General features: G+C 46.8%; 1 protein-coding gene across 4 annotated transcripts in view; it reads right to left on the reverse strand.

The window, feature by feature from the left end:
- The window catches only part of ELAVL1 (ELAV like RNA binding protein 1), a 133,442-nt gene that overhangs the window by 40,605 nt on the left and 73,451 nt on the right, over positions 1-19,386 (reverse strand). For all 4 annotated transcript variants that reach the window (XR_012896752.2, XR_012896753.2, XM_006122441.5 and 1 more), the window contains one exon: positions 16,432-16,615. Coding sequence is in view for 2 of the 4 variants with exons in the window: in XM_006122441.5 (XP_006122503.1) it covers positions 16,432-16,603 (172 nt within the window). In the remaining 2 variants the exon portion in view is untranslated. The remainder of the gene's footprint in view (positions 1-16,431; positions 16,616-19,386) is intronic.

Genomic DNA, 19,386 nt, shown 5'->3' on the forward strand with positions numbered 1-19,386 from the left:
ACAGAGTTTTTAAATAATAATAATGTCTACTATTCTGGATTGAATAGTGTGTTAGTCCAAGGCGTGCTATAAAGATGCAGTGTTATACCAAGTATGGACTACCACTTGCATTTGAACAGCTCGATTACTATTAGCTCTTGTGCCACCTCCCAACAAGGCCTTAGCCCTGGTGGCAGTCACCAACCCCCCAACACGGCTCTTACCACCAGAGCACCTGCCCCTCAACACGGCGCCAATCATGGGAGCAGTCATGCCACTTATCTTCCAGGTCTAGCAGGAAGATGAGGGCTGCTGTGCAGCTATGGGAAGGACGTGGGAAGACTTAGAATATTTTGTGCGCAGCCATGTAGGTGCACACCTTAGAGAAAACACTGGTTATGGGTATTTTAAATAAATGTATACAATCCCAGCTATGCAGTGAAACAGACCTGGAAAAATAGGTAAAGTTCTCCTGCTCTGAAACTTTCACAGTTTGTGTCACCAATTCAAAGAGTAGAAGCCCCAGAACAAATTAACACACGGCTTCAGGGTTTGTAGACAAATTGCTGCTTCAGAGCTTACAAATAAGGTCTTCATCCTACAAAACACCTAGCAATACACAGAGGCCTTGTCTACAATGGCAAGTTTCATTGCCATTTCCCCATCACCATGTTACTACACTCACTCAAACCATTCCTCATACGGTCCTCCAAGAACCAAAGTGGCATGGAGTGTGGCTGCATAAGCGTCTCTTGCAGAAGCTGAACCCTGTTAATCTTCAGCAGAGAGATGCCAGCCAGAGTAAGGTCAGCCTGTGGATAAGGGGAAGTTACTCACCTGGCGTAGTAACGATCATTCTTCGAGATGTGTCCCCATGGGTGCTCCACTCTAGGTGTCGGGCTTGTCCCGGCGCCGCTGATCGGAGGCTTTTCATAGCTGTAGTCGGCGCCGGACCGCGCATGCGTGGCAGGTCCCGCGCGGTTTCTTCAGTCCCGCGGTCCGGCCCCTCTGCCAGTTCATGTCACCGTCCGGAATCTGTAACGAGACAAGGAGACAGACCCAGAGCGGGGAGGAGGGCAGGACGTGGAGCACCCACGGGGACACATCTCGAAGAACAATCGTTACTACACCAGGTGAGTAACTTCCCCTTCTTCGAGTGGTCCCCGTGGGTGCTCCACTCTAGGTGACAACATAGCAGTAGTCAAGATGCATACCGGGTCAATGATTATCTGTAGATGCTAGAACTGCGGAGGCTACTGCTGCGTCCAGGGCCCAGCGCCGTACTATAGCATAATAATGAACGAAAGACGTGCTAGAGGACCAAGTGGCTGCCCGGCAAATGTCGCTGAGAGCGATGCCTCGGGCAAAGGCGGTGGAGGTGGCCACCGCTCTAGCGGAATGAACGATAGGTTGAGAGGCGAGAGCCCTTCCTTTCAGTGAATGACACATCGTGATGCAATCAGTAATAAGCCTAGCTATCCGTTGCCTGGAAAGAGGATTGCCTTTGGAACGCTGTGCTATGGACACAAGTAGCCTGTCCATATGTCTCCATGAGCGAGTTCTTTCTATGTAAAAAGCGAGTGCTCGTCGCACGTCGAGCATGTGAAACAAGGCCTCTGATGGAGAAGCATGTGGCCCGGGATAAAAGGCGGTTAAAACTATAGGTTCGTTGATATGAAAAGAGGTATTGACCATGGGGATGAACGCCGGATGTAGGCGCAATGTCACTGTGTCCTTTGAAAAGGATGTGTAGGGAGGACTTGCCATTAATGCTCCTAGCTCGCTAACTCTGCGTGCCGAGGTGATAGCCAGTAGAAATACAACTTTCATTGTTAACATTCGCAGCGATATCGATGCCAACGGTTCAAAGGGGGGATGCATGATCGTGCGTAGGACCAAATCCAGGCTCCAGGCTAGTGAAGGGGGTCTGTGAGGTGGGTGTAGGTTCATCAGACCTTTTAAAAATCTTTTTGTGATTTGATGGGGAAAAAAAAAATCGAGTAACCTTGCAGTGGTTCATGAAAAGCACTGATCGCTGCTAAATGAACTTTCAGGGTAGACATGGAGAGACCGGAATCGTGAAGCTGGAGGACATAATCCAGGATCTGCTGCAGAGGAGAAATAAGGGGTTGCACGTTTCGAGTTCGGCACCATTGAGCAAACCTGCGCCATTTCGCCAGGTAAGTTTTCCGAGCAGAAGCTTTCCTGCTGCTCATCAGAATAGTCTTGACTCGTTGTGAGCAAAGGTGCTCGTCATGTTTGAGCCAGTTATCAGCCACGCTGTGAGGTGAAGTGAATCGAGTCTGGGATGCAGGAGAGCTCCATTCTGCTGTGATAACAGGTCTGGGTGAAGAGGGAGTGGCCATGGTGGGCATATCGACAACCTGTGCAAGAGTGGGTACCACAACTGCCTCAGCCATGCCGGAGCTATCAGAATGACTGTCGCCTGTTCGAGCATTATTTTTTCGAGAGTTCTCGCGACTAGGACTGTCGGGGGGAATGCGTAAAGGAGCGATCTGTGCCAAGTGGTCAAAAGAGTGTCGCCCAGAGATCTGCTTCCCATCCCCGCTCTGGAACAGAACTGGGGACACTTGGCATTGTGCGCTGTGGCAAAGAGGTCTACCCTCGGCATGCCCCACCTGCGGAAGGTGTAATACAGAACGTCTGTTCTTATCTCCCATTCGTGATCTACCGGGAATTGTCTGCTCAACGAGTCTGCAATGACATTGCTGATGCCAAGTAAGTACGACGCTGTGATGGTTATGTCATTCTTTATGCACCAGTTCCACAACCATATTGCTTCTGCACAGAGGGAACGAGATCTGGCGCCTCCCTGTCGGTTCACATAGTACATCGCTGCCACATTGTCTGTGAATACCCTCATGGTGGTGTGCCGTATGCGTGGGAGAAAATGCTTGCATGCTAGGAAAATGGCACGCAACTCCAAGAGATTGATGTGATAGGTCTGTTCTGTGGAGGACCATTTGCCCTGAACGCGATCGTTGTCCATATGCGCACCCCAGCCTATGAGAGATGCATCTGTTATAAGCACAGAGGGTTGAGGACGACGGAATGGGACTCCGGAAAGGAGATTTTCTGAGCGTTTCCACCAATGTAAGGAATCGCGGACATGAGGTGGCACAGCGACCGTCTTGTGAATGTTGTGCTTCTGTGGAAAGTATACTCTCCGTAACCAATGTTGAAGATTTCTGAAGTAAAGTCTTGCATGAGGGACCACGAAGGTGGTGGATGCCATGTGGCCTAGAAGACGAAGACATGTATGGACGGACACAGTTGGAGTGATGCCGAGGACCTTTACTAGGTCTTGTATCGCTTGAAACCTGTTTAGAGGTAAGTATGCCCTTGCCGTGATAGAATCTAGGACTGCCCCTATGAACTTTATATTTTGTGTTGGAGCAATGGTTGACTTCTGTTCGTTTATTATCAGACCGAGAGAATATCGAACGTGTTTCTGGTTAACGAGACCATTCGCATGGTTTCCTGATGCGTTGGTGCCTTTATGAGACAATCATCTAAATACGGAAATATGAGAACATGCTGGTGACGGAGGTATGCCGCGACGACTGCTAGAGTCTTTGAAAAAACTCTGGGAGCCGACGCCAGGCCAAAAGGGAGGACCCTGTATTGGAAATGGTCGTTTATCACGAAGCGCAAGAAGCGTCTGTGCGCCGGATGGACCGTAATGGGAAAATACACATCCTGCAAGTCGAGGGCCGCAAACCAGTCGTTGTGATTCAGAGATGGAATTATTGTGATTAGAGTCACCATCTTGAAACGTCTTTTCTGCAGGTACCGGTTGAGATGGCGCAGATCGAGAATCAGTCTCCATCCTCCCGTCTTCTTTTGGGTCAGGAAATAACGGGAATAAAAACCTTTCCCTCTGAACTCTTTCGGGACCTTTTCTATGGCTCCAATAGCTAGCAGGCGTATAGCCTCCTGCCGCAAAAGTGTGTCGTGAGAGGGGTCCCTGAAAAGGGACGGGATTGGTGGATGGGTAGGGGGTATAGAAGCAAAGGGGATGGTGAAACCTGATCTTATTATTTCCAATATCCATTTGTCAGTGGTTACTTCGGCCCAACGATGGTAATAAGGCCGAAGGCGATGATGGAAGATGGGTACGGCATCAGCAGTGATGGTAACTACCACTGGTGTATTCGCGCCTTCGACAGGCGAGTCAAACCTGTTGTTCTTTGTGCGGTACGTTGGTCGCCCTAGATGGTTGCGGACGTGTACACTGAGGTCTTTGTTTGGACCGAGTGTGATCAAAAGGACGAGGTTGTTGTCTTTGAAACTGAAAGTCATATCGCCTTTGATATGGGAAGTACCTTCGGCGACAGAACAGTGGTACGTACATGCCAACCCGAAGGGTCGTACACGAGTCTTTTCCAGTGTGCAGCACCTCATCTGTTTTGTCCGCAAATAATTTTAATTTGTCGAAAGGCAGGTCTTTAACTTTTGCCTGCAAATCCCTAGGGGCCCCAGCGGCAGCCAACCACGATGCTCTGCGCATGGATATCGTGGTGGCTACCGATCTTGTGGCAGTATCCGCAACATCCATGGCTATGTGTAGACTAGCCCTACAGCAAGCATACCCCTTCCTGTACGACGGTGCGGAGTATGGCCTTATCCTCTTCGGAGGCGTTCTGGGCAAGCCCTGCCAACTTGGCAATATTATCGAACCCGTGGTTGGACCCGCCGCGTAACTGGCGATGCAAAGAAGGAGGGTAGACGAAGAATAAACTTTCCTCCCGAAGATGTCCAGTTTTTTGGCCTCTTTTTCCGCTGCTGCATTTTTTAACTGCGGATTTTTGGCACGATTAAGGGCTGCATCTACTACTAGGGAATTCGGCTGAGGGTGAGTAAAAAGAAATTCCAAACCCTTGGAAGGGACGAAATATCTCTTTTCCGCCCGTTTTGATGTAGGTGGGGCAGAAGCCGGGGTGTGCCAGATCTCCGAGGCTGGTTCGAGAATGGCCTCGTCAATCGGAAGTGCTGCTCTTGACTGCTGAAAAATTTACACCCGAGACAGCAATCTGTATCGTTTGGCCGGTACGTCCGCCATCTGATCATTTTGTGTCTGCGCCACCCGTTTAAAAAGGTCCTGAAATTCTCGACCGTCATCCGGGGGTGAAATGTTTCCTTGAAATACAGCCTCGTCCGGAGAAGATGAGGAAATGCCGGCTGCGGTGCCGTGTTGTGTTTCCCGTGCCGTTGCAACGTCGGTGCCGAGGCTCTTGGATCAGGCACCTTCATAGGCAGCCGCCCATGAGCCCGTGGTGCCGCTTTCTTCCCTGTAGCCTTAACAGCGGTTGACTGCACCAGTACAGAAGAGGAGGGCGCCACCGACTTATGCCTCTCCGGTTTTTGTTTTGCGGGTTGACAACCCGTTCTGGAGGTACCCGGTTGGTCACCCTCACTGTGTTTAGATAGAGGGGCCGCGGCCAGGGAACGCGCCAGGGAGGCTTTCTTCCCCTTCTTCTGAGTCGACCCTGTCAACGGCGAAGACCTCCTTTTGCGCTCCATAGGGGGATCTCCTTGAGGCGTTTCAGAAGGCTGAAGAGCCTTATCAAATAGGATGAGCTTCAGCCTCATGTCCCTGTCTCTACGTGCCCTAGCCGTTAACTTGGAACAGTGGGCACATTTGCTCGGCGCATGGGACTCCCCCAAGCAACGTATGCATGCGTTGTGGCCGTCGGACGCTGGCATGGGGTCTTTACATAAAGAACATTTCTTAAACCCCGGTGAACCAGGCATTTTGAATTAACTGGGTTCCAACAGTAAAACGAACTAGTAAAAACAAAGCACTAACTATGTCAAAGTTCAACTGTATAAATTTATTTTATAATAATTTTTTTTTTTTTTTTACAATAACTAACAAACGAAGGAAGTAAAACCTGAGGAAAACTAATGAAAATTTTTAACTTCTCGATAGAAAGAAGCTGATTCTGAGGAGAGACTCTGATCTCCATCAGCAGTCAAGGACAGTTGAAAGGAACTGGCGGAGGGGCCGGACCGTGTGACTGAAGAAACTGCGCGGGACCTGCCATGCATGCGCGGTTCGGCCGACTACAGCTACGAAAAGCCTCCGATCAGCGGCACCGGGACGAGCCCAACACCTAGAGTGGAGCACCCACAGGGACCACTCGAAGAAGAAGTGTAGGATTATAACCACTTGTTCCATGTTCACCTGCTGCACAAGCACAGACTGTCTTCTTCGGGACAGTAATGGGGAGTGGTCACAGAAGACCCCTTGGTGCTGCTTCCTGGTATGCTGATAAATACACTGACACTTGCCTCCTTGCTCTCTGGGGCTTTTCACCCACCCTTTCCTGCTGGGCCAGTTCTCTTGGTCTCCCCCAACCAACCAAGATCATCACTCCCTCCCTGCCTCTCCTCACCCCCCCAATCCAACGAGCAATACAGACACTGGACCTCTTCAGGTCTGAGGAGAAAGCAGTTTTGGGCACAGATCCAGGAAACACCCTCCCCAAAGAGGATCAGAACCCCAAATAAATTATCTAGTCAAGCCCTCTTTATCAACGAAAGGAGAACGTACACACTGCTCCCCCAGATAATTATTTACCTTGGGCTTGATAATAAAATCACTTTTATTTACTAAGTACAAACAGTAGGATTTAAGTGGTTGTAAGTGAAAAAAGAGCAATGTGAATTACAAGTTTAAAACAGAAAATGCATAATTAGTTTTAACACATTAAAGCTTATTGCAAACTTACCCTAAAACTGTTCTTCCAGCTAAATCTCCAAGACAGGGAAGATCTTTTTTCCCCTGGAAGTATCTCATTATCCCCTGTGGTGTATCATACCATCCAAAGACCAACAGCCTGAAAACTCTGCATCTTAAATAGCCCTCCTTTTTGGCAGGAATTCTTTGTTTCTACATTTTCCCCTTCCATAGAAAATTACCTGGTTGGACGCTACCAGTTCAGGTGGTCACATGTCTAACACTAACCACTGCTTAGACTTAAAAGGAGAAAAGAGACTGTTTACAGGTGTAGTCCTCTTACTAAAAGTGCCTCTGCTTATTTTCTGGGAAGACCCTGTGTGATGCAATCCAGCCTTGCAGACTATAATTCCCATGAGTCCTTGGGAAAAACAGGAAGGAACTGACTCTTGTGTGGAGAGCTAGAGTCTCTCCACGTGTATGAGAAGAGAGGCCTAGCAGTCTGGGACTCTGCCCTTGGATTTTGGAACAAAAGGGGAGCCAGGCTTCTGTGGAGGTTTTTGATCCAATCCAGGAGTGCAGCTACAGACTGAGACTAGAGGCCTTTGGAACTGGGATCTAGCAGGCTGCTTCTGATAGGCACAGCATGAGACTAAGTAATTGAGCCTTTTTGGGAAAGTGCTGCCTGGGACAGAGCTGCTGCCTAGCTTGGACCCTCTTACACACTGCCTACAGAGAATCTCCACTACAGCTGCAGTTCTTCAAGTGCGCCCATGCAAGCAAGAGTCTGGGACTCTGAGTCCAGGGGTGTGCATACTCTGGGGTGTGATCAATATTAGCAGTGCAAATGCTAGATATATAAATTCCAATTATTGTTGAGCACTTTGTTAATGTTATTCATTGTTAATCTGTTAAACCTTGTTTATTTAAGTTAAGTAAAGATTGTTTTAATGTAATCTATTAGATGTACATGATTTGTAGTTGTTCTGGAATTAGATTCAGATTACAGCTGGAATTAGTATATTCCTGGAGGCTCTCAAGGCACACCAATAAGTGTGTACAAGGCTAGCCAGGTGGAGGCACCGCCATTGTACATTCTTTATAAGCAAGGGACTGCAGCAAGGGGGTAGATAGGTTTTCCCCAAACATCACCACCACTGGGGTACTCAGGATCTCCTTTTATGTCACAACCATCAGGTGCCCCTGCACACCTGTGAGTGTGACCTGATCCCGAGTAACCCGGGGAGGAAAAAGGAGGTTACACAAGATGATCACCAGACATTGAGGGAAACACTCTGATGGCTTTCGTTTACATATTTAAAACCATTCCATACTCCGTATTTCTAACTGTACATGCGAGAGGAGAGAAAGGAAGGGAAGGACTGGGCTCTAGTGGAGTAAGCTGCAAGGGGAGGAGTAAGCTGCAAGTGGTCCCCAATCATCACCACTCAAAGACAGGTTGTGAATTCATGTCAGCCACAACTGTAGCGGGCACATATGAAGCTTGGAGTGCTGGATCATATAAGTGCAGGTAGCCATAAGTCCCAGAAGGTGCATGTAGTTCCTAGCCATGGTCATTGGGAATGCCCATGTGGCCATGACAGCTTTTCTGATAGCCAGAAAACGTGATGTGGGCACGGAGGCCATGGACGACGTGGAGTCCAGTCGGGCGCCACAAACTCTTATGAGCTGAGTGGGGACCAGGGTAGGCTTGGCCATGTTCAGTAGAAGACCCCATTCCTAGAAGAGTTTTCATACTAGGGCAATGTGAGCCAGCACCTGGTCCAAGGAGGGGCCTGGACAACCCAGTTGTCCCAGTAAGGGAACACTTGTATGCCCCAATTTCTCAGGATGGCAGCAACTAGGGCCGTATATTTTGTGAACATCTGAGGGACTACAGAAAGGCCAAAGGGGAGGGCTGTAAACCGGTTCCTACCCAGGAGGGAATGTCTCTGGAGAGCCAGGGTGTGAATCCCAGGGACTTTAGAGTGGCCCAAGTATCTGTAAGGCCATGCAGATGCTGAGCCGTCTGTTTAGAGAACAGCGACTTTGAAGGGGAGGTCCTGAATAGCAACCTGGAGCTCAGGAGGAATTCCAGATCCCTGCAGCCACGAGCTGTGGTGCAAGACCAGTTCCATGGCCATGGTGTGGGCCGCTGCATCCGCAGTATCTAGGGCAGCTTGTACAGCAGCTCGGGAAATTATCCTGCTCTCCTCTAAAAGGGACCTAAACTTAGATTAGGAGTCCCTGGCGAGTAGCTTGGCAAACTTATCAATAGCAGCCCATGTATTATATGCCTAGTGACTCAGTAGGACCTGCTGGTACTCTATGTGGAGTTATAAGCCTCTCAAGGCATAGGTCTTTCTGCCTAGGAGGTCCATCTTTTTGGCATTGTTTCTTGGTGTGGCACTCTATTGCATACACGGCTCCTTGTGCAAAAACCTCCTCTTGCGCAAGAGCCGTTTTTCCGGAAAAAAGGCAGAAAAACGACTCTTGCACAAGAGGAGGTTTTTGCACCAGAAGGAGCTGTGTAGACGGCTCCTTTTTGTGCAAAAGCTTCTTGCGCAAAAAGCGGCCGCTCAATTATGCAAATGAGGCGTGGCAATATTCCACACAGCCTCATTTGCATATTTCTTGAGCAAAACCAGCACAGTGTAGACAAAGCCTAAGACTGGTGCCAAGCCCTGCACAGTGCCAGAGAGGGACACGAGTGGCCAGGTGCCTCCTGCACTGGAGCCGGTATGTTCTAGGTTGCCGGTGCTGGGCCCAAGGCTGCCTCCATGAGGATAATCTTTCCTGACACCCCCTTTCCTGTTTAGTGCATTGTTTCATGCCTTTAGATATCTTACAAGCCTCAGACAAGTGGGCTTTACTGAGGTACTTCAGGCTCTATGGAGGTTCCCACAGGACATGGGCTTCTGCTATTTCTCACAAGGCTTGAAACCTTGGAGCCTAGGCACGCCCTGCTGGATGCACCTGGGACGTGAAGTGAGCCTCAAGGCTAAGCACTACTTGCTAAGTGCTACATTTAACAACTGCTAATGACTATTAACTACTAGATAAACAATGAACTATGAAAACTTTAGCAAGGAACTGAACAGCAAGGAAGAACTGCTAAGAGGCGTTTGCAGAACAAAGCACATTCCAACAACTGTCATGAGTGTTAAGAAGGAACTGAGGGGCCAGCAAGGGTCTAGATTAGCCAGGATAGCAGCGCCACTCCAGGGGACTCCCCTGTTGACTCAACGGATACTGCTAAGGGAAAATATTCTGACAACGCGTGCACATAGCACGTGCACACCTACATGGAACGGACATGAGCAATCACTTGAAAAGACCCAATCTTTTTCCCATGCTGAAATGGAGAGGCAGGGGGGAGGGGAGAGGCAGGAGAAACCTGGGTCCACCCTCTACTATGGATTGCAGCCCAGGGACCCTGGGATAGCAGCTGTCTGTCATGTCTCTGGTAACCAGCTGCATGACAGTCATGAATCTCTGGGCCACTTCCCCATAGCATTCCCCAGCACCTTCCTTTCTGCTGATTCTTCCTCCTGGTACCAGTTTGCACTGTCTCCTCCCAGACTCTCCACAACAGGTTCCCTCATCAGCTCCTTCCTCCCACAGAGCTAACAAAAGGGAAGTCCTTTTAAACAATTGGTTCTTAATTGGCTCCTGGGTGTTCTGATTAATTTGACTCAGCTGAGTCTCCAAGCCTCCCAATTGATTCCAAGTGTTTTAATTGGCCTGATTGCTCTGATTGATATTAGCAGTTCTTACTGGTTCTGGATCAACGCTCCTTAGTCTACCCTGGGAACTAGGACCTCTTTAATTTAGAGCTAATACATTTCCTTTCTATCATTGTCTTGGAGCCCTCCAGCCTGATGGTCACCCCATTCCCCCCCGCACAGAGCTGACATCTCCTTTGATGCATTCCTGATCCTCTTCTGGGAGGCATGCCCCATAGTTTGAGATGAGCATTTCTCTGGAAGGTTACTACCTAGTCTCTCAACCTAATGCCATTTTTTTTTAAATTGATTACCTGGAAGAAAACAGAATCTTTGCAAATAAAGTTTGCAAATGACTGAAATACTGATAGGTTACTAAGCAACTTACAAAGTAATCTAGATAGTCTATAAGGTGCCACAGGACCTTATAAAGCTAACATGTTTATTGGAGCATAAGCTCACATGGACAAAGACCCACTTAGTCAGATGCATGTCTAAGTGGGTCTTTGCCCACGAAAGCTTATACTCCAATAAACTTGTCAGTCTAAGGTGCCACAGGACTCCTTGTTGCTTTTGCAGATTCAGACTAACACGGCTACCCCTCTGATACAAATAGCTTTGTAAATTATGTGGAAATCAGAATTTCAATAGTGCCAGTGCAAGACCGCAGATCTAGGAGTAAAACCACAGAAATGAACCCAGTTATTTACAGGATGGGCAGCTGTTCTGGAAACCAGAAACTCTCAAATACTTAGGGTCACTGTAGCAAACCATGAGAACATGAAAGGGAAGCTATAGCCAAAAAGATAAGATCCTAGGATGTATGTAGCGATCTATTAAGAATAGGCAGACAGCATTACTTGCTCATAGAGCACTGGCAAGACTACTACTGGAATACTGCATCCACTTCTGTTGCTTATACTTCAAAAGGAGGCTGAAAAAACTGGAGATTTCAGAGAAAAGCTATGAGTGTGATTCAAGGAAACATCTCAAGTTTCTCATTTCATTTTATATCATAATGAAAAAGCTAAGAAGTTCAATTTAGATAACCAAAAAAGTTTAAGGTCTTGATCATAGTCTATAACAGGGGTTGGCAACCTGTCGTAGGCGGCGTGCCAAGATTTAACTTATACACGGATCTGTCTGCCGGGGGAAAAGGGGAGACAGAGAGAGAGAGAGAGAAGAGAGCAGGAGCAGGCTGAGTACAGTGACCATATTTTCTGAAACAGCTGCAGCTAGCGAGAACAGTTTAATTTAAATTAAACAGATTTAACTCTCTCATGTTAGCTTATCAAACTTTATTTAAAATAAAAGTAAAATATTATGTCAAACATAAAATGTTTCAATGTTTTCTTTATGCCAAGGGTGGGAAACCTTTTTTGGGTCGGGGTCACTGACCTACAGAAAAATCAGTTGGGGACCACACAAGTGAGAAGCAAAAAAAATTCCTCCAAAAACCCCCCAACCCTCACTGACGTGGCCCTCAGCTGACACACCTCACTCATCTGGTGCTCCAGCCTCATGAGGTGAGGGAAAGGGACAGGGATGACTGAGGTTCAGGGTTTCCCATAGGCCAGATTTACTCTTCTGGGATGCTGGAGTTATTGGATTTTATGGACCCCCTTAGGCTATGGGGCAGAGGCAAAAATGGAGGGAGTATGCAAGACAGGGCTGCCAGTGAATGGGATAAGGATGGGGGTGCAGGATCTGGGAGGAAGATGGGGTGCACAGAGGAAAGATTGTGATGTCTGGGTGGGAATTAGAGTGCAGAAACAGGCCGGGAGTAGGGCATCTGGGTAGGTGGAGGGTGCAGGAGCGAGGAAGGGTGCAGTGTGTGGGGGGCCAGGAAGCAACGTGCAGGAGCAACAGTGGATGCAGCCAGAGCCAGACGGAGGCATGGGCGAGCCGGGCAGCTGCCCAGGGCGCCAACTGATGGGGTGCATCTGGCTCCCGCAGTGCTGGCCCGCCAGCATCCCCACCGCAGCACTGGCCAGCAACGCCCTTTCCCCCACGGCCATGGGACCCTACATGGCCCAGCGCGCGCATCAGCAGCAACAGCTGGGCCGGACTGGGCCGCGTTTGCACCATGCGCCCCAGGGGCAGGCCTGCGCACCCTAAGGGAGTGGGCCCGCTCCCCATGGGCGGGCCCACGTATGCGCCGTGCGCCCGGGGGCAGCGCCGCACACCTGTGCCCGAGGCACCAGAATGCCTTGGGCCAGCCCTGGATGCAGCAGCAGGGCACATTCACCCAAAGTATGCAATTGGGTGTCAGGCCAGGCTGGGGGGAGAGTGCAGGGAAAGAATGGGGGTAGGTGTCTTTCTAGGAGGGAGAGTACAGGAACAAGATAGGGTGTCAGAGCAAGCTGGGGGTGCGGGGTCTCGGCAGGGGAGAGGGGAGTGAGAGAGAGAGGGATTGGCCTGTGGGGATTTGGGCATCACAGGGGATGCTTACCTGGCTTCACGCCCCCTTGTAGCAACTGCTGTGGCCAAACGGTCCCAGGCCAGCCCTAGAGCCCCTGCTGCCATGGCCACACGGTCCCGGGCTGGCCCCAGAGACACCGCTGTGGTGACCAGGCTGTCTGTCCCAGGCCAGCCCCAGAGGTGGCGCTGCCATGCGGGACCGGCCCCAGCAGTGCTGCTGAGGAGCCTCAGTCACACAAAGATGCTGCCTCTCACCACAGCCTAGCCTGCTGCTGGGGAAAAGGGTGGGTGCTCCAGCAGCTGCATGAAGGAGGAGGGAAGGGGCTGAACTACTGCCCCACGTGCTGTTGAAAATCAGCACGCATGCCACTTATGGCACATGTGCCATAGGTTGTCAACCCCTGGTCTATAGCAGCTCTCAGGCAGAAAGTATGGACACTGGGGAACTAATCTAGTAGATGCAATGTCTATGAATTAAAAACTAGAAAAATTTTAACTGTAGGTGAGACTTTTTCTTACAGAAAGTAATTTATTAGGGAAGAGATAAATTAATCACTTGAATCTAAATAAAGAGGCTTCATATTTAACTCAATTACAAGTTACTGGGCCTTAAAAATGTTCACTTATATCAGTGGTCCCCAATCTTTCGTGGCTGCCAGGCATCCAGAGGCGGGGCCGCTCACACGCCAGGCATCCGGGGGGTGGGGCCACGCATGTGCCACACGCTGGGGGTAGGGGCCACCCACATGCTCTGAGCTCAGAGCTGGCACCGTACATGTGCCACGTGCCCGGAGCAGGGGCTGCCTACACACACCCTGCACCGGGGCCAGTAGCCACCCATGCATCGTGTGCCCAGGGCCAGCACTGCACATGTGCTGCACCGTGGGTAGGGGCCGCCCATGCGTCCTGAGCCCAGGGCTGGCACCGCTCATGTGCCGCGCACTGGGGGTGGTGCCAGCCCAGATGTTTCGGTGGACATACATAAATGCCCCGGCAGGCACCATGGCGCCCGCGGGCACTGTTTTGGGGACTACTGACTTATAGAGTAGAAACAAATAATTTTCTTCAACACAGGAATTACCATGTTCTTCAGCCTGTGTTATGCAGACCAGAGTATGCTAAAATAATTATATATATGAAGTTAGGTATGTAATAGCTCTTTCTAGTCAGATCATTTGTCTAGCACAGAATATATTTTCCAGGTGTGATTTTATATTACCAGAGACATAATGAAGCAGTGGAATACAGCTTACAGCAACAAAAGTGGTCAGAGGGATTAATTTATGAGATAAGATTCGAGTAACTAAATCTCATAGTTCAAGCAGCAACTAAGAAGGGATTCATACTGAGGCCATTTTCAAATATCTGAAGGATTAAGAAATAAAAAGATGGACAGGAATTACCAAGAACTGAAAAAAACACACTCACTAAGTAAGTAGTTTTCCCTTATAAGAAGGTTCATGTCATCATTTCTGCAAAAACCAAGATTTTGTCAAATAAAATACCATCAGAATGAGCAAAGATCATCTTCCAAATGTTAACCAACACAATACTGTCTTCACAAGTATGCATATAAGTGCCAATGTCTGCGCTGCTACTCACAAATTGCATCCTGGAACTACTTAGAAAAGTAATGAAACAGTCAAGTACTGGACTGTGTTCATAGCAAAGAATGATCCAAAAAAATACAAGCCAGACGAAGGTGTAGAACAGACACTCCACACTAGATTCTCCAGAATGGGATCAGTGGTAGGGAATGAAAAAGAGAGGAGAATGAAAAGTCTCTTCTCTGCCAGAAGAATAAAAGTCGACAAAGGAAAGAGAAAGAATGGAAAGCTCTACAAGATTAACTTGGATGCTTAGGAGTCAAAAGATTAAGTCCGTTGGCTGGATCTAAAGGGAAAATTAGAGTTCAATTCCTCCTCCTTCAATTCCTCCTCCCTAGCATCTGAATGAAGTGTTTGGCTAGGCTTGGTATTCAGTTGGCCCAGACCTCATTCTTGGCTCTCCATCTCCCATGGTTAATAAATGTTTCTTGCTGGGAGTAATGGGATAAAATTAAGGAACAGAACAATGATGATTATCAAGAAAAACAGTCCTAACAGTTAATGTATAAGATTGCAAAGCAGATTCATTGAAAATGTGGTGGAATGCCTCTAGGCCTAGATTTAGTGCATTTAAAACTAGTTTGAAAAAAGTAACTGATGATGTGTGTCAGGTTCAGGTCTGCCCTGACTGGGCAATGGACTGGATGGATAACTACTAGGGTTCTTCTCCTTTCCTCCATTGTCAAGCTTCTGTGTAAACCCTTTATGAACTATTTCTGCTCATATTACCCATATAGCCACATATACATCTTCAAGCTGAAGGAACTTTTTGTATGGCTATCAACTAAAAAGGAGTACTGAAAAATTCTTAAAAAAAAAAATTAAGACAAGGATCAGAAGTGATTCTAGATGTCAGTTACACTTAAAATTGTAAAAACCATTTTCACTGCTATCACCTTGTTATAACAGGCATGTTTTCGAATATTCACCTTTTGCACATTTTACATGCTTTGTCTCTAAAAAACCTGACATTGTTAAAAAAATCGTTTTTATTCATGAGAATTGCTCAGCCATTGAATTCTGAAGCTTCAGAATTGACATATAAATAGTTCTTAATGAACCTTTGCTAATTTTGAATAAGTGAAGAAGAATCTTTGAAATCTATAGCTCACCAAGTGCAATAGAAAATTCCACTAGGCTGTGAGCTTGTGCACAAGTAGAAATGGTTGCAGGCAAACATGCATCTACAGGCAATTTGCTGGACACCTACTTGGTAACAGGAATTTAGGACCCTCACCTACTGAAGGAGATTGTAAACCTCAAGATTTTGAACTAGGATGGGCCGAATTTGTAAATATAGAAAGCTGTTTAGTATTTCAAAAAAATACAGCACCTTTATACCTCCAATGACTATTATTTCCACACAAACAAACTGATAAAAGCTCTGCTTGTAAGCTAATAAGGTGGAATAGATATCAAGAAAGTTTAACTCTGATAACATTTGATGAACTTCAAAGAACCATCAAATTCCACAAGATTAAGCAGGTCTGTGTTTACTACTTTCCCCTCAGCCCCATCCTGCCTTCTTACTTAAACAGCTTGGGAAGTTACAATGGAATTAGCAGTAGAGCAATGTTAAATATACAAAATAAAGCACTCAAATAAGAAAATTCTTAAGGTAAGATTTTCTCCTGCAACAATTCATCAGGCACATTGCACATGTCATATTTTCCTGTTTTGAAAATTGTTTGCACAGTTAATCCCATAAGGCCAAGTTAACACTGCAGAAGAATTTATTCATTGAACAGACTTGTTCACAAAAGATCTGAATTAAGTTAATGAGTTGCACCGCCTAATCAAAGATGAATTTAGCCACTCAATTTACGAATCATCTTGACTTCGTAATACATCATTTCTTCATCTTAACTAGTTTTGTTAATTCTTGTTAGCTGTAGAAAATACAGGATTTAAATTATCTACTTTAATTTCATTTAAATCAAAGGTTTGAACAAGCAGTCCACCACCAAGCAAAAATTCCTTACAGACTAGAGTATACCTGCAACTTTGTCCCGAATAAGTTTAGCAGATTCAACTTCGCCAATACTGCTAAATAGACTCCGTAACTCATCCTGCGTCATGTTTTGAGGGAGGTAGTTCACAATTAAATTTGTTCTACCAATATCATCCCTGCAATCTTCAGCCATGTGATCTTCATAACCATTAGACATTTTATAAAATATCTGCAAAGAGAAAAAAATCAAATAAGTTCTATACCTTCATTTTAAAATAAGCTGAATTTTCTCTGTCTGTATTCTATTGAAAGCTTTTTATTTTAGGAAGATGAAAACAAGTAGCTATTTCAAAACTCTTATGTTATCTTTATTTTTTAATGAGAACTCCAGTGTTTTTCAAAAAAATCCATGGTTTCATCATCTTAAACCAACACATCTGAACTTCTGAAACCCCCCCAGATGTTCACATCAATAAATGGGGGAGGACCACCCAGAGGTGAAAATACATTTTATGTGTATTTCAACGTATACATAATCACATATACAAAACTATGTTAAAGAGAGCTGCTGTTGCCTCTGTAATCTTAGTTCAACCTATTGCTCATATGCATAATAGACTCATAGAATCATAGAATAATAGGACTGGAAGGGACCTCAAGAGGTCATCGAGTCCAGCCCCCCACCCTCAAGGCAGGACCAAGCTCCACCTACACCAATGTAACATAGGAAATCTGTGGCAGAGATTGAAATAGAAGCCAGTTCTAAGTCCAGTGCCTTAACTACAAATTAATCCTTACAAACCTATGTCTTATGCACTGCCCAGCCTTTATAAAGAATGTGGCAAAGGCGTTGTGATCACATGCTGCCAGTTCTATATGAAAGCTTTAATAATTCATTATACATACACAAAAGAGGCAAATTAAGTTTTAATAAGAACTAGGAATGTTGGTGAGTAGTCAACTGGAATATTGACTTCTTGCTTAAAACCGGCTTAAAAGCCAGTTCCCCCCAGCACCATCCCTGCGGTGCTGCCTGCCTCTCCAAACCCCTCCCCGGAGGCTCTTTTACAACATTTAAATGCAGAGCTGCAGCGTGGGTGGCTCCCAAAGCCAGCACAAGACAGGACTGCTCAATCCCGGCTTGAGTCAGCTCCTGGAACTAGCCCTGCTGTGGCTTTGCAGAGCAACCCTTATTGATTAATCATGTATTCCATACAAATTATATCAACTCCACAATTAGCCAGATAACTACAATTTAACATCCTTAATAAGAACCTGAATTCCAGCATTTCCTAATTTAGGGCTTGACTTTGCAACTCAAGCATACTTTTAACAGGGGTCGCTATTTATTATAATTTTTAAAGTTTTGTTTTTAAAACTACTCTCCCCACCCTTGCTGCCTCTGTATATCAGAAGCAGCAACAGAGGAGGGGGAACAAGAACCGGTGCTGGGGAGGGGAGGGGAGAGAAGAGAGCTGGCTCAAAAGCTAGTTTCCCCCACAGCACAATCTCTGCAGTGCCACATGCTGCTCCCGCCCCGCTGCTGCTTCTATCAGAGTCAGAAAGGGGAGAGGGGGAGAGGAGGGGAAGCAGTCTCTGTTTGCGGTGGCCGGGGCTGGTTGTGGACAGAGACTGCTGGACTGAGCAAACCTGGCTCTGTCGGCTCATGCTGGTCCAGGACCACTGCGACTCTGCCTTTAAATGTATTAAGAGCTACCTGGTTCTTACTAGATTTAAAATGCAGTCGTCACAGAGGTCCCACCTCTGTCCCAGCTCATGCTGGTCCAGGACCTACCTCCGCTGCATCTCTTTAGTTTAAATATAGTAGGAGCTGGTCTGCCCACGCGCCTGACTCCTACTATATTTAAACTAAAGAGCGGCAGCTGGGATAGCTCCTGGACCGATGCAAGCTGGGACAGAGCACCTTCCCTTATTGCCTAATCGTGTAGTTGATACAAATTGTATCAACTACACAACTGGTCTATTACCTGCCTCTTAACATCCTTACCTTTCACCCAAGTTAAATCAGCAACAGGACTTGAATCCAGAACTTATAAATTCACGACAGAAATGCACTATCTGAGCTAAATGCAATATTAAACTGTTACCTACTATGTGGGTCAGATATCAGAAAGGCAGGTGATATAAACTTTGCCAGTGACTTACATAACTAACTGGGAATGTTGAGACTAGGATTGTCAGGTATTATTTCTGGCTCAGGAGGATAAAGAGACCTAGTTATAGAAAGCCCATACAAACACAGAGGTCTGGACCATTCATACTCAAAAACAAAGTAGCTAGATGGCTGAGACTTGGTCTGCAACATAAGAAACTAGATTTTTTTCCACCTGTTTGAAATCATCTTGTGCAATCTCTGAGCTGGGGAGAGGAATTATACTTCCTTGGCTCCTAAACTAGGAATTACTGAGAAAGGTTACACACAAAAGGCACAAAAATCAATGGAAGAATTAGGACTAGAACTCAGAATCTCAGTTCTTAGAACAGCTCCTACTGAGCAGACTGATGTGTAGGCTGATAGTGTTTAAATAACTATGGCTATGTCTACACTACTTTTTTTGCAGAAGAGGCAATACAAATGAAGCGCTCATTAGCATTTTCTTTTACTTCATTTGCATAATCTCTTCTGATCCATTTTGCACAAGAGGTTTTGCGCAAAAACAAACAGTGTGGACGTGTCTGGCTTGCACAAGATCCTTATGCAGAGACCTCAGGAGGTCACCGAGTCCAGCCTCTTGCCCAAAGCAGGACCAACCCTAACTAAATCGTCCCAGCCAGGGCTCTGTCATCAAGCCGTGATTTAAAAATCTCTACGGATGGAGATTCTACCACCTCCCTAAGTAATCCATCCCAGTGCTTCACCACCCTTCTAGGGAAAGTTTTTCCTAATATCCAACCTAAACCTCCTCCACTGTAACAGTGCTCCTTGTTCTGCCATCCATCACTACTGAGAACAGCCTCTCTCCTGCTTCCTTGAAACCT

The sequence above is a fragment of the Pelodiscus sinensis genome, chromosome 32 (assembly GCF_052426305.1).
Source record: "Pelodiscus sinensis isolate ZL-2025 chromosome 32, ASM5242630v1, whole genome shotgun sequence".
NCBI lineage: Eukaryota > Metazoa > Chordata > Testudines > Trionychidae > Pelodiscus > Pelodiscus sinensis.